The sequence below is a fragment of the Ursus maritimus genome, unplaced genomic scaffold, assembly GCF_017311325.1.
Source record: "Ursus maritimus isolate PB19 unplaced genomic scaffold, ASM1731132v1 scaffold_9, whole genome shotgun sequence".
Lineage (NCBI taxonomy): Eukaryota > Metazoa > Chordata > Mammalia > Carnivora > Ursidae > Ursus > Ursus maritimus.
Genome location: NW_024427107.1, coordinates 59,115,183 through 59,139,781, shown reverse-complemented (window position 1 = coordinate 59,139,781; position 24,599 = coordinate 59,115,183). Strand labels below are relative to the sequence as shown.

Sequence of the window (24,599 nt, the reverse complement as noted above, 5' to 3'; positions counted from 1 at the left end):
CAGCAGGCGGAGCTGGAGCTGGAGAGCCACATTCTCCAAGAATCTATAAAATCTCTATGCCAGGTGTTTTTCTGGACACCTGAGTGCAAAAGGCCTTTGTTGGCTCTGCAAAATTTAATAGATAAGGAAATGGTGCCTCCATGCCAATGACAACTTAGAAACCAGAAGAAGGAAACGCACCTGGTTAAGACAAACTGTGGCTAGGAGAGAGAAACCAAGGAAGGGATCCTTTGCAGGAGCAGGGGAAAGGGCTGGGAGATCCGTGACTCTGCCTTCTTGGACCCGACAGCTGTACTTTGTTAATAAACGTACTTAAAGTGACTTACTCATTGTTTACTTTAAAGATTAAGGTAGAAGTTTTCGGAGTGTATCAGAATGGGACTTAACTATTGTAATGAAGCCATGCCTTGCACACTAGGCAATGCTCTCAGTAGACGTCTTTATCTCAGCAAGCCTCAATTGTTCCATGAGAGAAAGAGCTGTTCCAGTCTCACCAATAATTCTGCCACTCTCTTGTTGTGTTGAAGACTCACAACCTTTTAAAAGTGGGGTTGATATAAACGTCTGTGTTGGTGCCCACATACATGCTCACTCACTTCGTATATAATAATAAAAGTTAAGATTACTGAGTGCTAATGACATGCTGTGCACAAGTCCGACATATTTAAGTGTCCTAATGTATTAAATTCTCACACATCTGAATAGGGAGCTTTTACTGATCAGGAAACAGAGGGACAGAGCATTTAAGTAGCTTGCTCGAGGTCACAGAGCTAATAAAAGCAAGAGCTAAGATTCAAACTCAGGCAATCTAACTACAAACGTGATGTTCAAAGTGCAAACATTCTCTCCTTCATGTCCTTCAACATTCCCATTTCCCATCTGTAACCAAACATATGGAACGCATCAATTTCTTTTATGGGCCCTAACATCACCGTAGAGTCCTAGATAAATCTTGACTGGGTGCTGGATGACAGAGAAGCATGTTAAGGATGGAGGGTGGCAATGAAGTTGGCCTGATTTCAATCCTCTGAAGAATAAAATGTGTTTCTTTGAATGACGTGAAAGATGTTTTGACAGCCAGAGAGAATACAATGCCACAAAGTAAAGAATTCTACTGCACTACTCCAGGAATGTCAATGGCCTGGAGTTCACAATCCTGGACTCCAGGGAAGAGGCAAAGGGAGAAGCCGACTTTCAAAATTGACACATGGTGCCTAAAGTCTCTTGGTGTCATCTGCTCTTTCATCTTCAAATCCTTAAAATCCCCATTGCAGATTGTCTTGCACTTTACCCCCAAAACATCTACCATCCAGAGTTTTCAATCTAGCCAACAAAAGAGGTCGAATTTCAGGAAAATAGCAGAAATGGTTAGGGGCCATGGGGCAATTTCTTTGGTTGATATACAAATCCCCCTACTTTATGATTACCTGGCATTTGGTATGTTCCTGACATAAAATAAAAGATAAATATGATTATAAAAAGAAAGCAGAGCAAACAATTACATGAGAACTTGTGTGTTTGCCAGGTGTTAAGGGCTCTGACCCACACAAAATATGGAAAAGCAAAACCACTCAATGGCCTTTGAGACAGGAGAAATGATTTGGCGTGAACTATCCCTTCCATTTTGAGAGCCAGCTGAAGCAGGACACATTAGAAACCTGAGTGGCTCTACTTCTGGTTGCCTAAACGTGCTTACTGAGGTCGGGGACAAGTCTATTTGTCTCCACTGAGCAGGGGGAATCGTCAGCAGAATGCTGAGTAGCTATTTCAGCAGTGCTGATTGATTTGCAGAGATGGCACAGATGTGACCTCCTCAGTCAAAGTCAATGTTTTCTTGGCCCTCAAAATTTCAGAAAATACAAATGTAAATGAAAAATAATGACAAGGCCCACACATAGCCCCAGAATCATTGCCTCAATAATTATTTAATACCTACTAGGTTTCCAGCACCCTGCTAGATGCTGACAATGACATAAAAATCATCAAAGACATAACACTTTTGTTCTCTACAATATTCATAATGATAAAGTAGTAAAAATTATATAGTTGTAAAAATCAGAGTTGAAAGTTTGCTTTGCCACATGTAAATAAAAATTAACAGGTGGGGGCACCTAGGTGGTACTTGGTTTCCCCTCAGGTCATGATCTCAGGGCCGTGAGATTGAGCCCTGGGTTGGGCTCCATGCTCAGTGTGGAGTCTGCTTGAGTTTCTCTCTCCCTCTCCCTCTGCCCCTCCCGCTTGTGCTGTCTCTCTCTCTAAAATAAATAAATCTTTAAAAAAAATTAACAGATGACCATGAGTATATCTTCCATATAGTCTTCTCTTTGTCTAGATTGCCCTTCTCTTCATCTGTCTAGGGAAATTCCAGATCTAAGTCAGAGTCTGACGTGACTGTCACTTCAATGACATGAAGCCTCAGTGGCTATGCCCACACATCAGTGACCCTTTATACCCCATCTGCATATTTGCAATTCAAGATATTACTCTAGGTATCTGGGTATGTGTCTGAGTCTCCCACTCAGTGATCTCCTTTGGTTGAAGTTCTTTTATTTTTTTTTTTTTAAGATTTTATTTATTTATTTGACACAGAGAGAGAGCGAGAGAGGGAACACAAGCAGGGGGAGTGGGAGAGGGAGAAGCAGGCTTCCTGCTGAGCTGGGAGCCAGGTGTGGGACTGGATCCCAGGATCCTGGGATCATGACCTGAGCTGAAGGCAGAGGCTTAATGACTGAGTCACCCAGGCACTCCTGGTTGAAGTTCTTTTAGACTCCAGCTATTCTTTAGAATATCTGTGGGTATGTTAAAAAAAAAATACAGAAGCTTAGGTTCCAAACCAGACCCATTGACTCCAGATTTTCAGGATGTAGGTCTGCGCATCTTTATTTCTCTTTACTCTCTACAGGTGATAAGTGACAATGAGTGCTAGAAGCATGGAATATACAATCATTGAATGAGAGAATCTTGCCTTGCTAACTGCACTTGCTCATATCCTCCTTCATATCCTCCATGTTTTTAACTCACCCCCCACTTAGTACCCTCCAGCTATGAGGGCGTTCCTCATTTCCTCCCATGCACTAAGTTCTTTCTTCTTGGTGCCCACTCATGCTCTTGCTTCTTCTAGAATGTACTTCCTCCTATAATTCATTTGGCTATCACCTACTTATCTATTCAGGTCTCAACTTGGATGCTGTTTCTTCAGAGAGGCTCTCCACTGACCTCCCCCCATCTAAACCGGGCTCCCTTCTTTCATCACTTGCCACTATTTGTAGTACATTCCTGGTGTTTATTAGTGGAATGCCTGTCTCCCCAACAAAAGGGAAGGAGCTCCATGAACACAAAGGCCATACTGACATAATTCACCAATGCTCGGTTCATAGCCTGCATTGACAAATTATTTTTGAATGAATGAATAAATGACATTGGTTAAGTTACTTAACCTTTGTGAGCCTATGTCCTTATCTATACAATGATGGTGTTAATTCCAACTTTCCAAAGTTGACATTCAAATAAAATGAGGTGACACATCTAAATAGCCTAGTACAATACCTGGACATTAGTTGGGACTCCATCAATATTATTCAAGACCTGGGAGTTCTTAATTCTTTGACTAAATTATTTTCCGTGTGGCCTGGGATAAGGACCCTGATGTTCTTTTTTTTTTTTTTTTTTTTTAAGATTTTATTTATTTATTTGACAGAGAGACAGCCAGCGAGAGAGGGAACACAAGGAGGGGGAGTGGGAGTGGAAGAAGCAGGCTCCCAGCAGAGGAGCCTGATGCGGGGCTCAGTCCCAGAACACTGGGATCATGCCCTGAGCCGAAGGCAGACGCTTAATGACTGAGCCACCCAGGCACCCCAGAACCCTGATGTTCTGTGCCTCCTTGTTTTATTATTAGGTCACACTACAGGAAAACACTCAAAAAGCAGTGATTTCATCATTCTTCATTTGTCCAGAGCTTTTATACAGACAAGTAAAATATCATTCAATAGTGTCAGACATATTAGAACATAATTTGTAAGCAAGAGGGAAAGAGGACATTTCTGCCCCATTTGGTGAATAGTGATGTGGATAGGGGGCAAAAAGATACTGCTCCAAATTATATTATAACTTGGTGAGAGAGTCAAGGTATAGTGAGGTGTTAGGTCTCCAGAATTTCTTTTAACCTCGCTTGGCTCTTCTTTTGCTTCTCATGTTTTGGAAGAATTCCTTGGCACCGATTCCTAATAAGATTTTCCTGAGTTCAGTTTTACCCACTCATCCTGAGGATACATTATGGAAGGGAGATGAACTTTTTATTGCCTGTAGTTACAAACATCTGTTATTTCAGCCCCAGTCAGGAACAGTCTATACACACATTCCCATAATTGAACACAGCTACTGATGAGTTGATAATCCAATTGGCTGTGAATCTAAATGGATTTTCATTTATGGTGGATGGAGCTAAATAAAGAAGGATAAAATGTGCACTGTACTGCATCACGAATTTCTCAAACTTTTTCCTTTGGTTCTTTATTTTTTATGTGCTAGAAACTGCAGAGCAGTTGAGAAGTTGATGAGAAGTTGACATTGTAACTGAACTAGTCCCGGGGGTCTTCACAGAAAAAACAGTCGGGGTCCTGGTCAGCTGAAGATTCCATCTGAATGGTGAGTGAGTGCACAGTAAAGCTATTGCTGAGGACTTTAACAATCTCTCTCCGAACATCCTGGCTGTCACGGCTGGCTGCTGTTGAGAAAGAACCACAGTGAGATTGGCACTGATTGCACACACATGGGTGACTGCTACATTTCCAGCTTCAAGGACTTTGTCTTTGACCTGATGGGGGGGGGGGCGTAGGCAGAGCACTCAGAAGAAGCCATGTTGGCTCTGACAATCAGCTACACTTGCAGACAAGACGGGAAACTCTAGTGCAGCCAAGTACCCATCACTATGGGAACTCTCCCCACCCACGGTTCTCTCTGGGGTCTGGCACGCTTAGAAGCTCAGCATGGAAGGAGAGATAAGGCCTGAAGGAAGCTAAGACACAGCTATTCATTTCTTATATAGCCCTTTCCACCAGTCCCCAGAGATCTCTGGGTCGCAGCCCTTGTATCTAATGAGCATTTATACAAGGCTAGTGATGGGAACCGGGAAGCATTTAGAGCTCCCCACGGACTCTTAGAGCAGCAACCTCACTGCCACCTTTTCTTTTGTCCCAAATGTTATCGGGAGGCTGTAAGGTTCCCTCCATAGTAACCTGATTGTTTACTAGCTTCTTCCATCTGCAGTGAAATATTGGTGTAGCAGATGCTGTAAATTACCTGCCGGATCTAAGCCTCTCAGCAAAAATGAGGATGTCTAAGAAAGCATAGTCCTCAGATGCCTGTCGCCGTTGTTGCTGTAGTCTGCCTCTAAGTGACTTCTTGAGTTATTGTTTAGCTGCCTGGCATATCATTTCACCTGAGCTGTCTCCTGAGGCAGTGAGGGATCCCCTCGCTTCCCCTCCCCCACTGCCTATTTCCCCATCCCAAGGACACATAATAGACAAATCACCTTCTACTTGAGAAAGTAGTTTTTAGAATAAACGCAACATCCTAAGAATTATCTCACATGATTACAGAATTCCTAACCATCCATTGGGGGGGAACCACCATTAAACCCTGCTAGTGCGTCTTCTCGCTTGTTAGAACCTTAAGGATGGTTAGAACCTATGTCTCCTTCATCTTTTTATCTTCAGTGATAGGCAGAGCGTCTTAGACACAGGAGATATTCAACGAAGATTTATTGTTGAATATATCCCATTATTTAACTGATTGGGCACCAAGTCAAACAGGTGAGATCTAATTTTCACAGTCTAGGGCCTTGCAGTCTGGGTGGCCTTTAAACCATTTATTCTACCCGCTGCCCTCTGCAGTCTGCCTCGAGGGGTGCCGTCAGTATCATTGTCGCTATGATAACATTGACAAGGGGTGTTTCAAAGGCCTTTGGTAAAAGGAGACACCCTACGGTTGTTTTGATAGGCAACGGGCACTAAGGCAGCTCTACAAAAAGGAGGGACGTTACTGAGTTTGCGGGACAAGGACTGAATTTCGGCAGGGTGTTTGCGGAACACACTGACCTGCAGCAACGTGAGCCGAGAGAATCACTTGGTTCATTGCTAGAGACCAGATGTGCAAACTGTGCACAGACTCTACTCCGTCCACCGCTAAGATGCGCTCTTTCACGTCATCGTAATTCAGGTTCTTTGGCACACCTGACGAGAGGACAGGGAGGGAGGCTCTTTGTTACTTAACTAAATACAGTTCATCCACGTGGCTGAATGGGGCTGCAAAATCTGCTCCAGAATATCAACGTGCCCTCCCCTTTCTGGTTTCTGACTTCAGATGCTTACAATTCAGAGTCACCTGACTCTTCCAAAGGGTTTGACATCAGAGAATGTTTGCAGACTTTACTATGCAATAACCATCAGTAGTAATCATTCTCTGTTTTCGGGGTGTGTTATTAAACCAATTGAGCTTTTTCTAATGATCTTTGCACACGCTCTAGAAAGCAAAATGAAGAAACGTGGGACTTGGTATCAGATAATTCCGGGGTAACATTCTGACCACAACTACCGTGAATTTACCCAAATCTTGGAATTTCTCTGATCCTCAGCACATCTGTGGTTAAAATAGGGATGGTAAGAGCAATAGGTACACTGAGTTCTTTGAGGAGCAAATGGGAAAATATATGCTCTTTGTGTACTTGCAATGCGATGTAAATAGCAGTTATCCAACAGGTCACTTACTGAACTGTGTTAATAGTTGATACTAACATTATAATGCCATCTTATTATTTGGTTTATAGAATTTTTATTGATTTAGGTGCATTAGTCAGGGTTAATGTCTGGGTCATATAAGGTCGGGGTTTGGCATCAGCCTTGCTTCTAAAGGAACGATGTGGAGACACAGAGGAAGGTGGGGAACCTGTCAGCCAATCAGCTATTCCTGCGGGCTGAAGAAACTGAGATTTCTTTAACCTGAAGAAGTGAAAGCTCAGGGCAGAAAGATCACTTTTTTCAAACATTGTGAGGATTATCATTTGGAAGATGAGAGGATATGAAAGTGTAAGCGCCCTTGCTTTGGCTAGAGAGAAGGCAAGCCAATGGTGAGTTGGAATTGTAAAACACATCAGTTTAATATAAGGTTTTGTTTTTTTTTTAATCAACTCAACCAGCATAACACTGATAAAGCCACTTGATGCAATAATTAAATCCCTGCCAACTAACGATGACCCAAAGAGGGTGCTGTAGAAGAGATTTCTAGGGCTGACCCCCTTTTAGCTTCTACTTCCATCATATATACACAACACGAACACCTGCTCTGTTTGTTAAAAATAAATATGCCTTTGCTCTATTCCAGTCCTTCCAAAGAAAATTTCTATGGATGAGGCTCTGAAATCGACCTGCTTTCAAAGTGGCTCTCCACCTTGAAAGCACATTAGTACCATCAGAAGAGATTTTAGAAATCCTGATTACCAGATTATGCCCAAGACCGATTAAATCAGACTCTCTGGGGATAAGATGAAGCATCACTATTTTTATAGCTCATTTGGTGACTGTAACACACAGCCAAGTTGGAGAACCATTGCACTAACGTTTACGAACCACTGGGCAGCTCTACCTTGCAGTATTCTCAGCTTTGCTGCATGTTAAAAAAAACATCAAAACCAGCCCCCACCTGAGTCAGTTAAATCAGAATCTCTGGGTATGGGGCCTGGGCATAAGTATTTTTAAAAGCTTCCCAAAGGATTGTAATGAGCAGCTAGTCAAGAACAACTTACTTAAAGGAATAGGGAATCCTTAACTCTCCTTTTTCAGGATTTAAAAACCTTGCTTATGGGGATTTCCGTTTAATCCCACTTCATATTGTTTCATGGAGGTAACAAAGAGCGTGTTCTTTTACTCTGTGAGCTACACAAAGCTCAGGGTACTAGAAACAAATTAAAAGAGTTCTTAGATTAGCCATAGAATGTGTATGGCATAGTCATGGTCGACATTGTTATATTGTAATGATAATAACATACCTTTACTGAGAAACTACCACATGTCAAGGTTTATGCTAAGTACTGTATTCATAGTGATTTTCATAGTGATTAGTTTACTTAATAGTTATGAGAACTTTAAGAGCTAATTATCAATGTCACAATTCCTATTTAACTAGGGGAGAGGAAATTGGGAGTCAGAGAGGTTAAGAACCATTGCTAAGGCCACATAGAGAAGGAGGACATCAGATTCTCAAGTCCATGCTCTGAGTGTGAAATGTTATGCAAATGGTAGAGTCTAAGTCTTGCAACCCAAAGTTGACTATTATGCTTAATGTATCATCCCTGAGGAGTTTCATGTGACCTTCTGAAGACTTGTTGTCCTCATCTAGGACCCTTGAGATGAAATCACAATCCCACTACCCCCTTCCCTCTTGCCTTGCTTATCTCTTTACTTTTATGGAGAACGTAAGTCCACTGTTACTTATTTTACTCTATAAAATAATGTTGACAAGCAAGAGAATATGTTCCCAGTGGCTCCAGTACTCCATCATATACTAGAAATTTTTTTCCTGAGGGAGAGCCTGCAGACATGCCAATGCATCCAGGAAAATACCCAAATTAGTGTTTAAAAAATAATTACCCAGGTTAATAAATATATGAAGAATCACTCAATATCTCTCATAATGAAGGAATTGCAAACAGAATCAATAAGCTATAATATCTCACCTATCAGATTAAACAAGAATCAACATTTTGATAATACTCTGTGATGGCGAGGATGTGAGCAAAAGGGCATTCTGAAATGCTGTTGATGGGAAAGAAATTGATATGGTATCTTTGGTAGAAATGGCAATATCTATCGAATTTTAAAATGCACATAACTTTTGAAACAGCAATACCACTTCTAGGAGTTATGCTACAGATACACAAGTGCTAAAAATGTATATACATACGGGATGGTAATTCACTGTTATTTCTAATGTCTATCATAAGCAAGTACATGGAATCTTTGTAGTATGGAAAGGAATGAGGTGTATCTCGGTATGTGCTGATATGGAAAGACCTCCCAGTGAAGAAAGCAAGATGCAGAACAAAGTAGGTATCAATGCATAATTCTGTTTGTATAAAAAAAGACATACTATATAGGTACATATATATTTCAGGTACGTATATATGTAAATGCATAGATATTTTTGGACAGATGCGTATCAACTTATTAGTAGGTGTTACGCTTGAAGAATGGGATTGAGAATTCAAAGGTAGAAAAATGAGGAGACTTTACATAATATTATACCCTTCCATATTTTTAGAAAACTTCATTAAGTACAAGTACTCTAACAGTTACAGTGCCCAGTGGGACAAAACCCTTGAACACGTACTCAGCAGTGAACGCTAAGGAAGTGTGGGCTTTCGTCAGGGCACCTGCCCTCGGACACTGTGTCAGCCTTTTGTCAAAATGTGCTGGACAAAAAAGAAAAGTTCAAGCCGAGGTCTGGATATTTTGATCATCCAAATTCTTGATGTGATGCAAACCTCTAATTCTGATTGAATTTTCTAGGTGCCACTCTCAGTGCCCTCATGTAGTAACCCTTTAAGTGCCGTGAAAAGACTATTCCAGTGGTTCTCAAAGTGTGGTCCCTGGACCAGCAGCACCAGCATCTATTTAGAAATTCAAATTCTTGGGCCCTGCTCTAGACCTGCTGGTTCAGGAATATGGGGGTGGGCCCAGCAGACCCCTAAGGACTCTGATGCTCTGAGGTGGGGGCACTGCTGGCTTGGTCTAACAAGGGTTTTAGGCAAGCCCTTCATAGCAGTTATAATGCTGCCTGAGAGAGAGATTGTTCAGTTTTTCTAAAGTCTTTTCCATATGTCTTTTCCATATATTTAGGGAGGAATTTACAGTTTTGCAATATCTATCCTGAGTATTTGTACATATTGTTTTTATACCATGCCATATCATTTAATAGTTGCTGGAGGAAAAGTGAAGCCAGTTCCTTTTATTTATTCCCATATGAATAAAAATCATAATATTTGTTTTCAGAAAAATTCCTTATAAATTTATATTTTCCTTGGAATGCAAATTAACAGTAAACATGCCTTGATGCCATTCCCTTCTGTGATTTTAAGGAAGAGAAAACATTGATCCTGGAAATAATAATAAAATCACGCCTACCTTCCATGAGTAAGATGGAGAAGTCCTTTAAAACAGTGATGGTGCTGGTCAGAACCAGGATGGAAAAGACAAATGTGCAGATTGGGTCAGCCATTTTATAGTCTGGCTAGAAAAGAGAGGGACTTCAGTTAACTGAATTCGGGCCTTCCATGCAGAAAGTCTGATTAATAAAATAAGTGAACGTCCCTGCTTCTTTTTCACACTATCCCCCTTTCACCTCCCTGACACTTGACATCCAGCTCAGAGCTAAGACTTCCTGAAGATTCAATCCTTCTTTTAAGCTTTAAACTGTCAGTGACTGAAGAAATTTAAAAAGTAAATTTAAGATGTACAAAGTATCCTTGAGTGTTCCTTCCAAAGGCCTGATTTCACTTTTCTCACATTAATAGAAGCACAGAGTATGTGATGAAAATATGCACAAGTTTAGACAATATTCAGTGGCTTCCTCATGATGAGAAGAAAGGGTATCACCTGCCCAAAGGTTGCATATGACCAAGGTCCAGCTGGAGCTTGGTCTTGGCAGACCGGGGTTGGTTCCTTTCTTTCTCTCCTCAGGATGACACATATTCAAGGCAGGCATCTTTGATTAAGTCCTGAGAGTATGAGCTGAGACCTCATTCTTGTACTGTCTCAACACCGGAGCCCTTAGCCTCAGGCTGAGACACCTGCTCCACTGCCCTTGATGAAGTTTTGTGCCACAGAAAAGTCCATGACTCATTACCTCTGAGAAACTCTCAAACTCCACTAACCAGTACAAGTTTGAACACTTTTGCCTTAAACATAAAGCTGTCAATGAGTAGTTAGTTGCTCAATTGAATTCAAATATGCCTTTGTAATTTTTATTTCTGTGTTTTCATTTTTTAGTGAAAATGATAAAGAGTCCCTGCTAACTGGATCATCAAGATTCAGATGGCAGAGCTAAATGCTCTTCTTCTCCGTTACCCCCCACCTACACCCCAACCCACTTCGGTTAGTTCTTAGCCTAACAGATCTGTAGTAAATGTTTGCCTAGGGCCACGGGTTCACCCAGGATCCATCCCAACTTCTTATTAACACCCTGATTTTGGGGGGAGAATTATCTTTCCCCCATTGTGGATGATATTGGTGGGACAGTCAATCAGGTGCTCTTCCTCCCTAGCCGAGCAGCAGGTATAAGACCCAACATTAGTCTGTTGGCCTCTCTTTCCCAGAAATGTGAATCTCCAGCAGAACGACAAGAAATGGGGGGAAAAAATGGGTTGAGTCACATTCATTTCTGCACTGGTGCCTGGGACAGAAGGTGGATAAGTTTCTGAAATCTAAGATACCCAGCGTTGCTCTTATTTCTACATTGATTTCTGTCCAAGAGCACATCCAGTAAATTTCAGCCAATAAATATGTTTTTGCTTAAGTAAGCTAGACATCTTTCCTGTTGCCTATGATCCAAGAATCCTAAGGGATCCATGGTCCCATTGCTGTTCACCTTAACTCCATGACAAAAGGAATTACTTTCTGGAAAGACTGGTAGCCCTACAGTTGAAGACATAGCACTTAGGAATTTGGAAAGTCCAAGGTTTCAGGCTTTGAATGTTTGTTTGTTTGTTTGTTTGAGCCCTGCAAAGCAATTGGTATAGGCCAATAGAGGCTGTCCACCCTCATTTAAGTTAATAGTGGCAGGTCAGCTTCCGTACTACCTAATCTATAAACTTACTTTGCCAGTGAGTAAACGCAAACATCCTCACCTTAAAGTAGATAATGAGCGCGCTGGTCAACACACTGACGCTCTGAAGTAGATCTCCAAGGGCGTGCACAAACGCTGCTCGGACACTGGCATTAGTTTGCACGTTCTTGTGATCGTGGCTGGGGCGTCCTTGGTGCAGAATCACACTTAGCCTGAAAGAGAGAAGGGTGTTCTTGGCACCCATGGGATTAGCCCTTGAAAACCTATGCAGCATAATGGAGAGTTGGCAAGAGCATGTATTATGTGGGGTCATGGAGAGTTGAAATATTATTGCTGTAAAATGTACTATTTTGGACCAATTTTGAAAACACACGTATCATAAAATTTTAAATTTTTACACAAGGACAAACAACAAAAGTTCACCTCAGTTTTCTCTTCCATCTACCCAATGCTACTCTGGTTCACATGAAAACTGGAAAGCAGCACTTCCTAGATGAAACTATTTGACAATGACGAGGGGAAATATTTACTGATGGTCTACTGAATGTCAGGCACTAATAAGCTAAGCTTAAAGCTGAGCTTTGGTGGGAGCTAAGTAAATGTACTGGTTTCAAATGCAAAAAGCCTCAGAAAGGGGTAAAACAAAATAAGAAAATGTCACCAAGTTCAGATTTTTAAATATCTTTTATTTTACCTAATTTTGTGCATTTCTATGAGAACTTAAAATCTGAATAATTTCTTAATGGCCAATGATGATAGTCATGTGTTTGTATATATGCAGCTATTAACAAGAAAGTAAAATATATTAATGTATTTTAATTATATATATGTAAATATTTATGTAATTTAACATGCGAATGTACATAGAAATGTATATATATAAACATAAGTATATCTTATACACCCTAAGAGTATGAGCTGCAGCCTCGTTCTCTCTCTATGTATAACATCTTGCAAAATTTAACATCTCTTATCCAAGTGAAGGAGATAAGTATTAAACCCCATAAATTATGTACCTGATTTTATTTTGGAACGAAGGTTTAAAAAAATTGTTTAGTACCACATATCTCAGTCTATTTGCTGGTAAAGTGTCTGTTAAATCTCAGGTCATCACCACAAAGTGGAATGACTGCTATCCAGCAAGATTTGATCATTATATAATGTATCGTTTTTAGATGGTTGCCGCTAGGGCAGAAATTCACTCTTAATTAATAGTTACCACTTAAGAATCTTCAGACAGCCTGATATGGCTGGCAGTTCAACATACTCCTTTCTAGGTCTGTTCATGTGTGCTTATCATATTGCCATTCATTCTTTTACTCATTTTATTTAAAAAAAACTTACTTAGGGGCTCCTGTGTGCCAGGCACTCTTAAATGCTTGGGGTATAAAGGTGAGTGAAATAGACATGGTTCCTCCCCCAAGTAGCTTTAAGTATGATGGAGATGGCAGAGATTTTAAAAAGACCCAAATAAATAAAAATTGTAATTTTAGTAAGTCTACTAAGAACTGGTGCTGTGGGTAACACAATAAGGAAGTCTGATCTAGTTAGACAAAGCACTTGAGTCGGATTCAAAAGGTTATGTTAGAGTGAAATTATAGGCTAGAGGGAAGGGAATGTTCCAGGCAGAGAAAACTTAGTATAGATAGATAGAGGCTCTATCAGTAATCTTTGTCCTAGAATCCCTTTGCAACTTCTGTTAGAACCTTCTGTCATGATTTTGGGTCTCCGAGGAATAGATTTATTCCCAAACTATGGTTCTGATATTTCTGTATTCAGACAACACAGCATCTAGCAACAATTGAAACCTATAATCCCAGTTCTGGGAAGAAACATTATAGTCACTAAGTATCTTTATATAACTACCTACTTGCACAGGGAAGTCACCACTTTTCAATTCCCTTGTCTTCCTAAGTATGAGAAGCACCTGCAGCATTAAGGTCAAAGTTCAAAAGCACTTTCAGTAAAAAGAAAATTTGGATGGTATCTATTTAGAAAGTCAAACTTGATCATCAAGATTCTAGATTTATGAGGTAGTTAGCTAGGTGTATCCTTCGTATTCATGTAGCATGGACATAACCTATGTGACATATGACTGTCATGAAATTAATAATATTTTCATTTTCCCTGCTGTCTTGTGGACATACTGTTCTTCTTATGCAAAGACAATGGTATTGACCCCAGTCAGCAGCACATGTGCTCTGCCTTGTCTCCTTGTGGTGATAGATTTGCATTGATCTCCACACACTTTTTCTCCCAGTGCCAGTATGAAACACATTTTCAAGTTAGCTGGATGGAAATAGGGATCCACTCGGTAATAGCAGTCAAATACCACTCTTCTAATTGTTTAGCTTAGAGATTTTGAGCAATGATTTGCACGCTAAGAGGTAAGGAACTGAGGCAGGCACAAGGTACGGGGATTAGAGTGACCTGAGGAGCTTTTTCAAAATGTACATGTTCAGATTTTCCTCTACTACCAGGGATTCCATTGTGCCCTCTCTTAAAAGATACTCTTTAAAATGTGATTCTTCTATCACTGTCTTCTTCACTTTCCTGTATAAGCCTACTTCATAGCATGTATCATGTTGCATTGCAAGGTAGATAGATGATACATAGTGTATGAGTCTCTTTTTTTGCTGCTATAACAAGTTACCCCAAAGCTTTTGTGGCTTAGAACAACATAAATTTATTATCTTCTAGTTCTGGAGGTCAGAAGTCTAAAATGGGTGTACAGGACTGCATTCCTTATAGAGACTCTAGGAGAGAATTCATCGTCTTACCTTTTCCAGCTCCAAGAGGTCACTTACATTCCTTGACTCCAGGATCCTTTCTCTGTTTTCAAAGCCAGCAATGCAGCCTCTTCGCTTCACTCTGACCTCAAGTGTCCCTCTTACAAGGATCTTTCTGGTTACATTGTGCCTGTCTGGATAACCCAGGAAAATCTCCCCATCTCAAAATCTGTCCTTAACTTAATCACATTTGCAAAATTCTTTTTGCCATGTAAGTTCACATACTCAGAAGTTCCAAGGGTTGGAAGGTGGAAATCTTTGAGGGGCCATTATTCTGTCTACCACAGATGATTGATAGGTAGATGGATAGACAGACAGACAGACAGATAGATAGATAGATAGATAGATAATACAGTTTTAAGTAGGGTTGCCCAGAATTAAGCAATTAAATGGGAAGGAGCAAATCAACCAAAAAAGATCAAAGGCCTGGCCTCAAAACCCCCGTGTCACGAACAATCAAATAGCTCATTCGGGTAAGAGAAGAGCAATATGGTAATGACCACATATCCAGTAAGACATGATATGTCTCATAAGAATGAATTAAGATTGCCTGGATAAGAAAATGTACCAACAAGTGGAAACTAAAGAGAGAGTTTAACTAATGCAACTTAAGAAGGAATTTTCATGTAGTCACAATGATGCAAAGATAAAATAGACTGCTTTGGAGAGAAATAAATTCCCTGGTATTAGTTCTGTTAAATTATATGACACTAATGACTATTTTATAGGGATGGTGCAAAAGAGAATTGAAAAGTAGAAAGGGAACTGAAGTAAATAAAATTTAATATCCCTTCCAACACAGCCCTCTGGGAACCCATAATGTGTTCATGTAACAAAAACTAACTAGGAATAAGTCATATCCTGTAGGAACCATCAGTATGCACGAGAGAGCGGACTGGCTGGGAGCTCGATTCTGGGCCTAGTGGATCTAGATTCAGATCCTGGCTCTGCACTGCCTCATCGGCAATTTATTCAATTTACCGTCTTCCCAAGTGGAGGAATAAAACAAAAACAACATCAGCAAAAACCCCACAATCTGCGTCCACACAGGGTTGAAGACAAGTTTTACGGGCAGCGTGGGGGGTAACTTACATGATGTTGGCTGCCACAGCACAGCCTGAAACCACCATCATCACAGTCGCCTGGATTTGGTAATCAGGGTACAGCAGGCGTTCACATGCCAGGTACACCAACACCCCAGTCACCACCCAGACACACAAGATGGACAGCAGGGCACCAAGGATCTCTAGGGATTCAAGCACACAGATACCCGCAAACAAAGAATTTGTGAATCACTTTAACCTCCCAAGAGTCATAACCTTGACGCACCCCCCCCCCCAAAGAGGCTTTAAACTGGTTCACTCAGTGATTCACAAAGCAAAAGTGTGGGTGGGTTTTAGCACTAAGATGAGACACTTTAATGTTGCATTCATAAAACAGCAGCATCTGAGTTCATTATGCTCCATATTACTAAGTAATTTCTAGCAAATTTTTAAAGCATATTAATTGCTATCTGCCATTGCTGTTTTCCTCGGGGATTTTAATTTAAACAGGTGCTAAAATGATTGAAACTTATTAGGAGATGAAATAATGAGACACAAAGAGTAAAATGTGTTTAGAAATTCTTAATTCCACCATAAAACACTTACAATTTGCCAGTACTGGTACCTTGTGTGGAATAAAATAGTAAAAAGGGAAGTCATCAGAGGGCACTTGATGAAATGAGTTTCATTTGCCAGCCCAATGTATTATAAACACAGAGGCAAGCTCAGAGGTATATCAACACTGACTGCATTTTAAGAGCAACTGTATGGAAAAGAAGTATGAGTGAAGACATTTACATTAATATTTAAAGGTAAGATAGTGGTCAGTCTGCAGGCTGAGTAAAGCACCTTTGCTCACTTAGGCGTTCCTTAACATCTCACCCTGATCTTTAACTTAGCCTTGTAGGTGGGTCCTAAAAGCCTACAAGGGTCTAGAAATCCCCTGGGAGTCAGTGGCCAGGCATATTCGGTACTTTTGGCCTTCCCTCTTTTAAAGCAGAACAACGTAATGTATTCTTTCCTTGTGTGGGGCTATTGTTTCCCAGACTTGAGTCATGTACACATAACCTTTCTGATTGTTACCACATCTGCATACCACCTGTCTTATTAGCTACTTAATATATTTTTTAATAAATTCACTTTTTATACCTAGCATCTTCCTAAACCAAACCACCCATGAAGTTACATGTGTGACAAGCTAGTTCGTTTTGACCTATGTGTCTATAGCGGTGCGGCCTCATATGGTAACCGTCTTCACGTGTGGCTGTTTCCATTTAAATTAAGTAAAATTAAAAATCCAGCTCTTCAGTAGCCGTAGCCACATGTAAAGTGCTCTATATTAGGGCACCTGGGTGGTTCAGTGGGTTGAGCATCTGACTCTTGATCTCAGCTCAGGTCCTGATCTCAGGGTCATGAGCTTAAACCCTGAACTGGGCATGGAACCTACTTTAAAAAAAATAAATAAAATTAAAAAGAAAACAAAATGTCCTATGGCCACATTTTACTCTATATTATAGAACATTTCTCTTGAAGCAGAGAGTTCTGCTGAACAGCACCGGTCTTTTAGAGCATCAATGCTCATTGGCTTCCATCACCAGGATGAGAAAATACAAGCAGTATTCTAAATTCTAAGTTCTGTCTGTGTTTACAAAACATCCTGTGTTTACAAAACAGCTTTGACCAGTAGTATCAGAAAGGGGAAAGTACATGTAAAAATGTGTACAGAAGAATGACAGGTACTCAGCCCAAGATACATGTTTTCCAAGCGTAGCACTGTTCAGGGACTGAAAAGCATCTTCAGATCACATTGTCACAAATTCTTTTTATTGATGTTTATTGCCTCATCTCTCCCTCTCCCTCTCCTTCTCTCTGAATGTTAAAGGAAAGGCATTTCGAAACACTTGTGATGATAAATTGTTTGGTGTGAAATTAGAACTTCTAGTAGTGTAAGCTTGAAAAACCACAGCCCACATTGTCAGTGTATAAGCTGTGGTCTGCATCTAGAGGCAGGTTTCATTGAAGGCTGGCTGTGTCCGCGTGCTGGCCACACTTGCTCTGCCCTAAATTCTCCTTCGCATTCCATTCTCGACTTACTGTGAGAAGTTCTTCAATCTCTCTAGCTGTCTTGGGTTCTCTGTACCTTAGTTTGCAGAATGGTAGAACCTTATCCCCGTCCTCCCTCCCAGAGGCACAGTAGCTTAACGGATGGTATCCTGGCCGTTACCACACGCTGAGACCCTTGGGCTGGGGCGTTTGCTAACGTGATACAAAAGTTCTTTTCCCATTGGAGTAGAGGTAGTGCAGTTAACCTGGCTTTTTGCCGAATCAACATTGAGAACACGTGTTCCCATGCACACATCCTTTGTATTCTGTGCGCCGATGTGCCTCTAAGGGATTTTTGAATGAGGCTCTGCTTTGTCTCTTCTGTTTTTATCCGTGGTTGGACTGTACAGCACTGCTTTGCCGTGAATGCTCAGTGGGTGAACTGTACCTGCCCGGTGCCATCCAAACGTCAGCTGCTTCGAAGGGGGCTTCGATGACAACCACAAGGAGAAGAGACTGAGCAGGAAACTGGTCAGGTCAATTAAGAGATGGGCAGCATCTGTGATGACAGCAAGACTCCCAGCAATGTGCCCACCTAGGGGATGCAGAACGTTACGTGGGACTAGGGCCCGAGAATGCAACTGGCTTCACATGCATACTAACCACAGTTGGTAAAAGATGCCACAGACTCACAAAACTTTATGAGAAAGGGTCTTAACATGGATTCAGTCTACCTCTTCTTCCCAATTTGACAAGAAACTGACATCAGATGTGAATATATAGAAATGCATTTCAAGGGAGCCACCGTTCCTGGAAGAGCAAAGGTACAGAGACTGGAACGTGTGGAGCACATTTAGAGAACATCACAGTTAGACGGGGACATAAGAGTTCCAAAAGAATCCAAAAAGATGAGGCTGGAGAGGTGGGCGCTGGATTTGAAGACTCTTGCACTTGAGGCTGAGGACCTGGACTTCTGGTTTGTAACCCAGGGGTTGCAGTCTGGCACACAGCTGTGTCTGTATTTGACTTGTGATTTTACCATCATTTTTACCACTTCCTTCTACTCTACTAATTTATATTATCTATCCGAGTTCAGATCCCTATTATGAGTAGTGGGGAGCAGTAAAAGAAAGGGCAGGCACCTTCTGCGGGGGTCCTTGAGTGTAAATGACAACCCAATAAAGCGTAGGAAGAGAACCCAAGCCGTGGCAGTCCTGCCTTGCCTTTCTTTGTATTTGGTTTGCCTTCTCTACCTCCTTCTAGTTCTCCTTCAAGAAAAGACCTCCAGCCTCCAAAATAGAAATCAGAAGAAATTTCTGTCTCTTCCTTCCCAACCAGGGCTCATTGCTGGAGATCAGTATTTATTGCTCTTAATGCTTCTTCCCCAACAAGAGCTATTGCTGACCCATTGTCCTCCTGGCAGCTGTTTATTGCCTGTGTACGACGAGGCGACAGAGACTATCAGTCACCAGCCCCTCCATCATCAGACTCACCTTGTCTCAACTAATGATTTTTAAAAATTACATAGATGGCTCATAATTGCAATAATCCCCACAGACCACTGGCTCTAGCTGTAGTTAATAACTGGTTTGTCAGAGTTTAATGGTCTGAAGCAAAGTAGTCTTCAAGCTTGTTACTGAGCTGTCAGTGCAAAAATCAGAATGATTCATTAGCCAAAAAGCAACATTTTGCTAAGAAATCAGCTTTTCTTCCAGTTATCCTCTGATGTTGATCTGCCAACTCAGGTCTGATAATAAAGCTGTGTTAATAATGCATTATTTCTTACACGAAGAATGGCCACATGCAGATTAGCAGCCATCCACCATCGCAGCAAAGAACGATGGTGACCATTCCAGGTGCTGGGCTCAAATTGTAGCCTAAGTCAAGGAAATGGAGTCCTGTAGGGGCTCATCAACAGGCTTAACTGAATCAGGAGGCAACTGAGCGAGAAAAAGAACTTGCTTTGGAAGAAGCATATTTATGTGGAGGCCCGGAAAGTGAGAACCATCTTGCAACCATCATTGCTACTTATAAGAACAGTCCAGAAAACTGCGAGCAATCATGCTGAATCCTATGGAGAAAACTGTGTGCAAGAGGTAGTTTCTGACTGATCTTGCGTTTGCTTCTGAAAGCCAGGGGTAGTATTGACAATGAACGCAGCCGTCCAGCCGGTATTACTGAGCCCTTGCTGTGCGCGGTACAGGGGTGGGGTATACAAAGAGAAACAAAGTTCAACACATCCCAGTCTCTGTCTTCAGTGATCTCATTGTCGCACATTCACTGGGCTGCAGACATGTGCAGTGGGCTAGAGGATCAGAAAACCACTCTCCTTGGGAGCATGAGGAGGTTTCTGCACAGGGAGGGATAAGACTGAGCTAGAAGGGAAGGGTTTCTCAGGAAGAGGTAAGAGCAGGAACAAAAACAGAGGGAAATGAAAGAAGATGGCGCCTTTATGGAAAAGCGAGAGGTGTGGAGTGTTGGAGGAATAACCAGAGATGAGAGTGGACATGTGGGTGGGGGACCCACTTGCCGGAAACTATGTCAGGGTAAAGAATTTGAATGTTGTCCTACGGGATAAGGGAATCTACTATGATTTTGAGGCAAGGTTGCGACATACTCAGATCTGTGTTGAAGAGAGGGATCTTTGCCGGCAATGTGGAGGCTGACCTGGAGGGAGGAGAAGCTGGGGGTTAAGGCACAGCAGTAATAGCCAAGGAAATACGATGAAGGCAAGAACGAAGGCAGGAGCGCTCATTTATGGATTACTGACAAGCTGGAGAAAGCAGTGTACTGGTAACAAGACAGGAGAGGCACTAAGGACTAAGTTCTGGAAACGCAGTCTTCTTAGGGCCTGTGGGGTGAGAGGACATCAGGGAAGCCACTGGGCCTGCATCTCCTACTCCCCTCAGGTTCAGAGTGGGTGTTAAGTGCACATGACATGCTCTGTGGAGAACAGAGACATAGTGACCGGAAGAAAAGAAGCAAATGTCTCCCTGACAACATTAGCCTGTGTCCCATTACTGGATGACACCACTGTCTGCTATTAATTCATATTTTTAAAACCCTTTAACTGTCTTATGAATAGCATTATTATACTCTGTAATAGTATATTAATAATATAGTAATAGCATTATTATACTATATAAAAACAAAATTAGACTATCAAAAACTCAATGCATGGGGTTATTACTTAACAAGTATTTAAAACACACCACAGTTTGCATAGGCGTGTTTGGACACTTCTTAAATTTTTCATACCAGGAACCTCAAAAAATATAAGTGGCCTAAGCGTCTGAGACACACTGACTGTAGGACAAAGTTAGCCTCCTTACTGGTAAAGCTTGTGGTCATCAAACCCCCCAGCCATCGCCGTCTCTAAGGAAGTTTTATACTCTGAGATACTTACTATCTTCCCCAGGCGGCTCCCAGCTCTGTTTTCCTGTCTAGCCGCCTCCCGCGTCCTCCCTCTGTGCTTCACACTTTAAATAGTCCTCCTTCAGGATGTCTCTCTCTGACCATTCCCAATCGCTTCCAGTAATGGCCATCCTTGAGCTGATTTTTGTGAGCTCTCAGTGTCTATGTCTGTCTTTTGAAATAGGGATACACTTTTACATAGGCATGTTAAGGCCTTTCCATAATTAGGAATTTTTACAAGTCGTCAGGAAGACGTCCCAATTCGACAGGTTCAAAGGCCCCTTGACAGTCGACACACTAATGCTCAGAGCCTCTTTAATTCCTTCCACCAACCTGCTCTGTGGCCAGTTCTCTCTGGAAACACAGCCCTATGACCTGGCTCTCCCCTGTTCCAAATGTCAGTTATTCCGCGAGGCCTGCAGAATTAATCCAGATTCTCCAGCTAGGCCTCATGGTCTTTCTTGAACCCCAAGTACCACTCTAGTTCTATTCTGCACTCGTCCTGTTTTATCTTCCATCACTGACTTAGATAGATCTTCGAAAGGTCCAGTTGTAGGTCATAGATGCCTAAGTCAACCGGGCTTCAACCACAACGCCCGAATGATAATTTATTGGCTCACACAACTGAGAACACATCAGGGTGGGACTGGATCAAGTGCAGCCTAATCCTAAGGTTCCAGAAACGTTTGGGGAGCTTTGTTCTGTCTCTGACCATTGCTATTTATTGTCTTGCTGAAGACAGACTACCTCACCCTTAGCAAGAAAGGTTGGACTCTGGAAGCTCCAGGTTTACATCATTTCAGCAGAGTGTTTGTACAGGATAGAGAACTGTTCTCCCCCGCCCCCCGCCTAGCCTCCCTATAAAAAAGACCCAGAGACTGAATAATCTCTCTTGGCATCTCATACCCAGCCTTGCCTCTGAGATTGAGTTTCTTGGTCCAGGAGGACCAGAACTGCAGTGACCACAGTGAGTAGCAGGAAGCTTCCTGAATAGGCAATCCCTGACCGCTACAAACAGTGGCCCCCAAATGCAGCTACACATCAAGAATCACTTGATTTGCTTTCTAAGAATACAGATTTCCTGTCCTATTGCCGACCTACCCACTTAAAATCTTCCCAGGCCAGGCTGATATTTTCTACCCCCTGGACCGCAGCAGTAGTCAGGTGCTTCTCCTCAGGACCCTCCCTCTGGAAGGCCTTTTTCGTCTCCCTCTTAGCCACTTTTCAGTTCCTACACAAACTTTAAGGCCTGTCTCAAATCCCATACCCTGTATGAGGACCTCCTGGGTTCCCAAAAGTGACCTGAGAATCACAATCGCTTTCTCTGACCTGGTCAAGAATGGCTTCAGGTGAGGTCTGGTTGGGGTCCTGAATGAAGATCAGGGTTTTGATGAGTGTGGGAGATGAGGAGAGGCCTTTTCCATTGAAATAAGAAGACATAAGCAAAAGCTACAGAGACTTTAAGATACAATGGTTATTTTGCACAGGATGGATAAATAGCCAAAACAGAAGAGTCATGTAGTGACGTAGTACAAGAAAGAGATTGATGGTCGGTTTGGCAGCGACATGGTGGAATGATTTGAAAGTCAAAATTAGAATTTTTCATTTTTTCCAGAATGCCAGAGCATTCGAATATGTTGATCTCTTTTCACTCAGGGTAGCCAAGTGGGCCCTAGCACAGAGGGAGCCCCTGAAGCAGCCTTTCCCAGCCACAACACACTTGTGGGTCTACCCCAGTACTCAGTAATGTTTTCTGTGCTTGCCGTGATGGGGGAAACGTTGTGAAGCACTGAACTCGACAAAGAGGAGCCAATGAAGAATTCTGAAGACGGATTTAACACGATGAGAGCAATGTTTTAGGGAAATCAGTTCAAAACCAATGCAGCTGAAATTCCAAATGAGTCTGTCAGTATCCACTTAATTCCTTTACTGACAACATTACTTTCTTCTGGCTCTAAACTGAAGCCAGATTAGAATTTACGGACTAATTAATGATTAAAAATGAGAGGGAAGTGGGAGATTGATTTGCTTACTCCAAGTGAATAGATTTTCATCCCCCCTCCCCTAAAAATATAAGTCATTTTAAAGCAACATGACAGGGCATAGGAAAGGTACAAGGAGAAAAATGAGTTTTATGAATGAGAGACCATCTCATTTCAGACTGTTGATTAGACATCAGCTGGGGAGAAGACGCCATCTGTTCTCAGCATCTACATGGATTCTGGGGAAAGCAGAGGAAGAAAGTAGCGGGGAGAACAAGCCAGTTTCTACATCTTGCGGAGCTGTGTTTGCATGCAGTGGTGCCAGGACTTTGTCTGGAAAGCTATGAATTTCCAGAACATCACCTTTCTAAGACACATTTTGAATAGGTTTTTTTTTTTTATTTTCCATTTTATCCATCTCTTACATGAGCAATAGAATACTCTCCACAATCTTAGGAATTTAACTAATAAAAAGGAATATACCTCTGGCATAAATGACACCAGATTTTCCAAGTGAATTTTCAAATTGGAACTACTCAAAGTAAATTCTTTGCAACTTCATCAAGCTGTGATGTTGGTTCCTTCAAAAGACTTACCCTGGCTCTAGAAATTATATGGTATCAATTGTTTTTATAATCTTTGACTGGAAAGTTATTTGTCAACCCTGGATTTTTCTTGGACTGGATGAGTCTAAGTTCTTTTCCAGTTTTCAAAAGGTATAAAAGTCTGAGTATGAATATAGAGGCCATAAGACTCCAGCTGTTTAAGAAACCAATTAATTCTGATTGTTAGCCATGATTGTGGCTAACCAAACCAAACAAACAAACAAACAAAACCCAAAAAGCAAAACAAAAACAAAAACTTAGCAGGTTCTGTTTTCCTCCAGTCTTAGATTATTATTAATTTAGCCCACCTTTTGGGTAACAGAAAATGAAGCCAAAATATTGGTAAGAGTGTAACAGTTAATTATGGGAATGGAGTAATAGTAGCTTATGATACTATATGCCAGGTAGTTCCTAGTGTTCTTTTTTTATTTGGGGGGAGAATAATAAATAAGATACATTGCATATCAAAACTTTCAGATTGAGTTCACAGCTAAATATAATTTTATTATTAGTGAAAAGAAAGGCTAAAAATAATCAGAGAAGGATATAACTCAAGATATTAAGATATACAGTAAGACTACAACCCTGAGGAAAGATAGAAGAAGCAACAAATATTTTTAAAGCCAAAATTGTGAATTAAAAACAGAAGAAAAATTTAGATAATAGTATATTCCCTCCCTCTCTCTCTCTCTCTCTCTATATATATATATATATACATACACACACACACACACACACATATATAGATAATATAAAGAAGCTAGACATCTATCAAGTTAAATCAAGGAAAAGAAAATATGTAAACAGTATTAAAATGAGAATGTAGCTAGAATAAACAAGAGAATATTAATATGAGACTGTCATGTTCCAATGTATGGTAATAAATTG

At 41.2% G+C, this 24,599-nt stretch overlaps 1 protein-coding gene and 1 long non-coding RNA gene across 3 annotated transcripts in view; one reads left to right on the top strand and one right to left on the bottom strand.

The window, feature by feature from the left end:
- Positions 1–24,599, top strand: part of LOC103661580 — a 407,461-nt gene that overhangs the window by 168,430 nt on the left and 214,432 nt on the right. For both annotated transcript variants that reach the window (XR_568182.1, XR_568183.1), the window contains exon 3: positions 4,528–4,644. This is a non-coding gene — a long non-coding RNA (uncharacterized LOC103661580). The remainder of the gene's footprint in view (positions 1–4,527; positions 4,645–24,599) is intronic.
- SLC30A8 (solute carrier family 30 member 8) overlaps positions 4,578–24,599 on the bottom strand; it is a 34,846-nt gene continuing 14,824 nt past the window's right edge. Inside the window, exons 3-8 of the mRNA XM_040625976.1 lie at positions 18,159–18,305; positions 15,717–15,870; positions 11,897–12,047; positions 10,176–10,281; positions 6,096–6,230; positions 4,578–4,720 (exon numbers count right to left, since the gene is read on the bottom strand). Of these exons, the coding sequence (XP_040481910.1) occupies positions 4,578–4,720; positions 6,096–6,230; positions 10,176–10,281; positions 11,897–12,047; positions 15,717–15,870; positions 18,159–18,305 (836 nt within the window). The remainder of the gene's footprint in view (positions 4,721–6,095; positions 6,231–10,175; positions 10,282–11,896; positions 12,048–15,716; positions 15,871–18,158; positions 18,306–24,599) is intronic.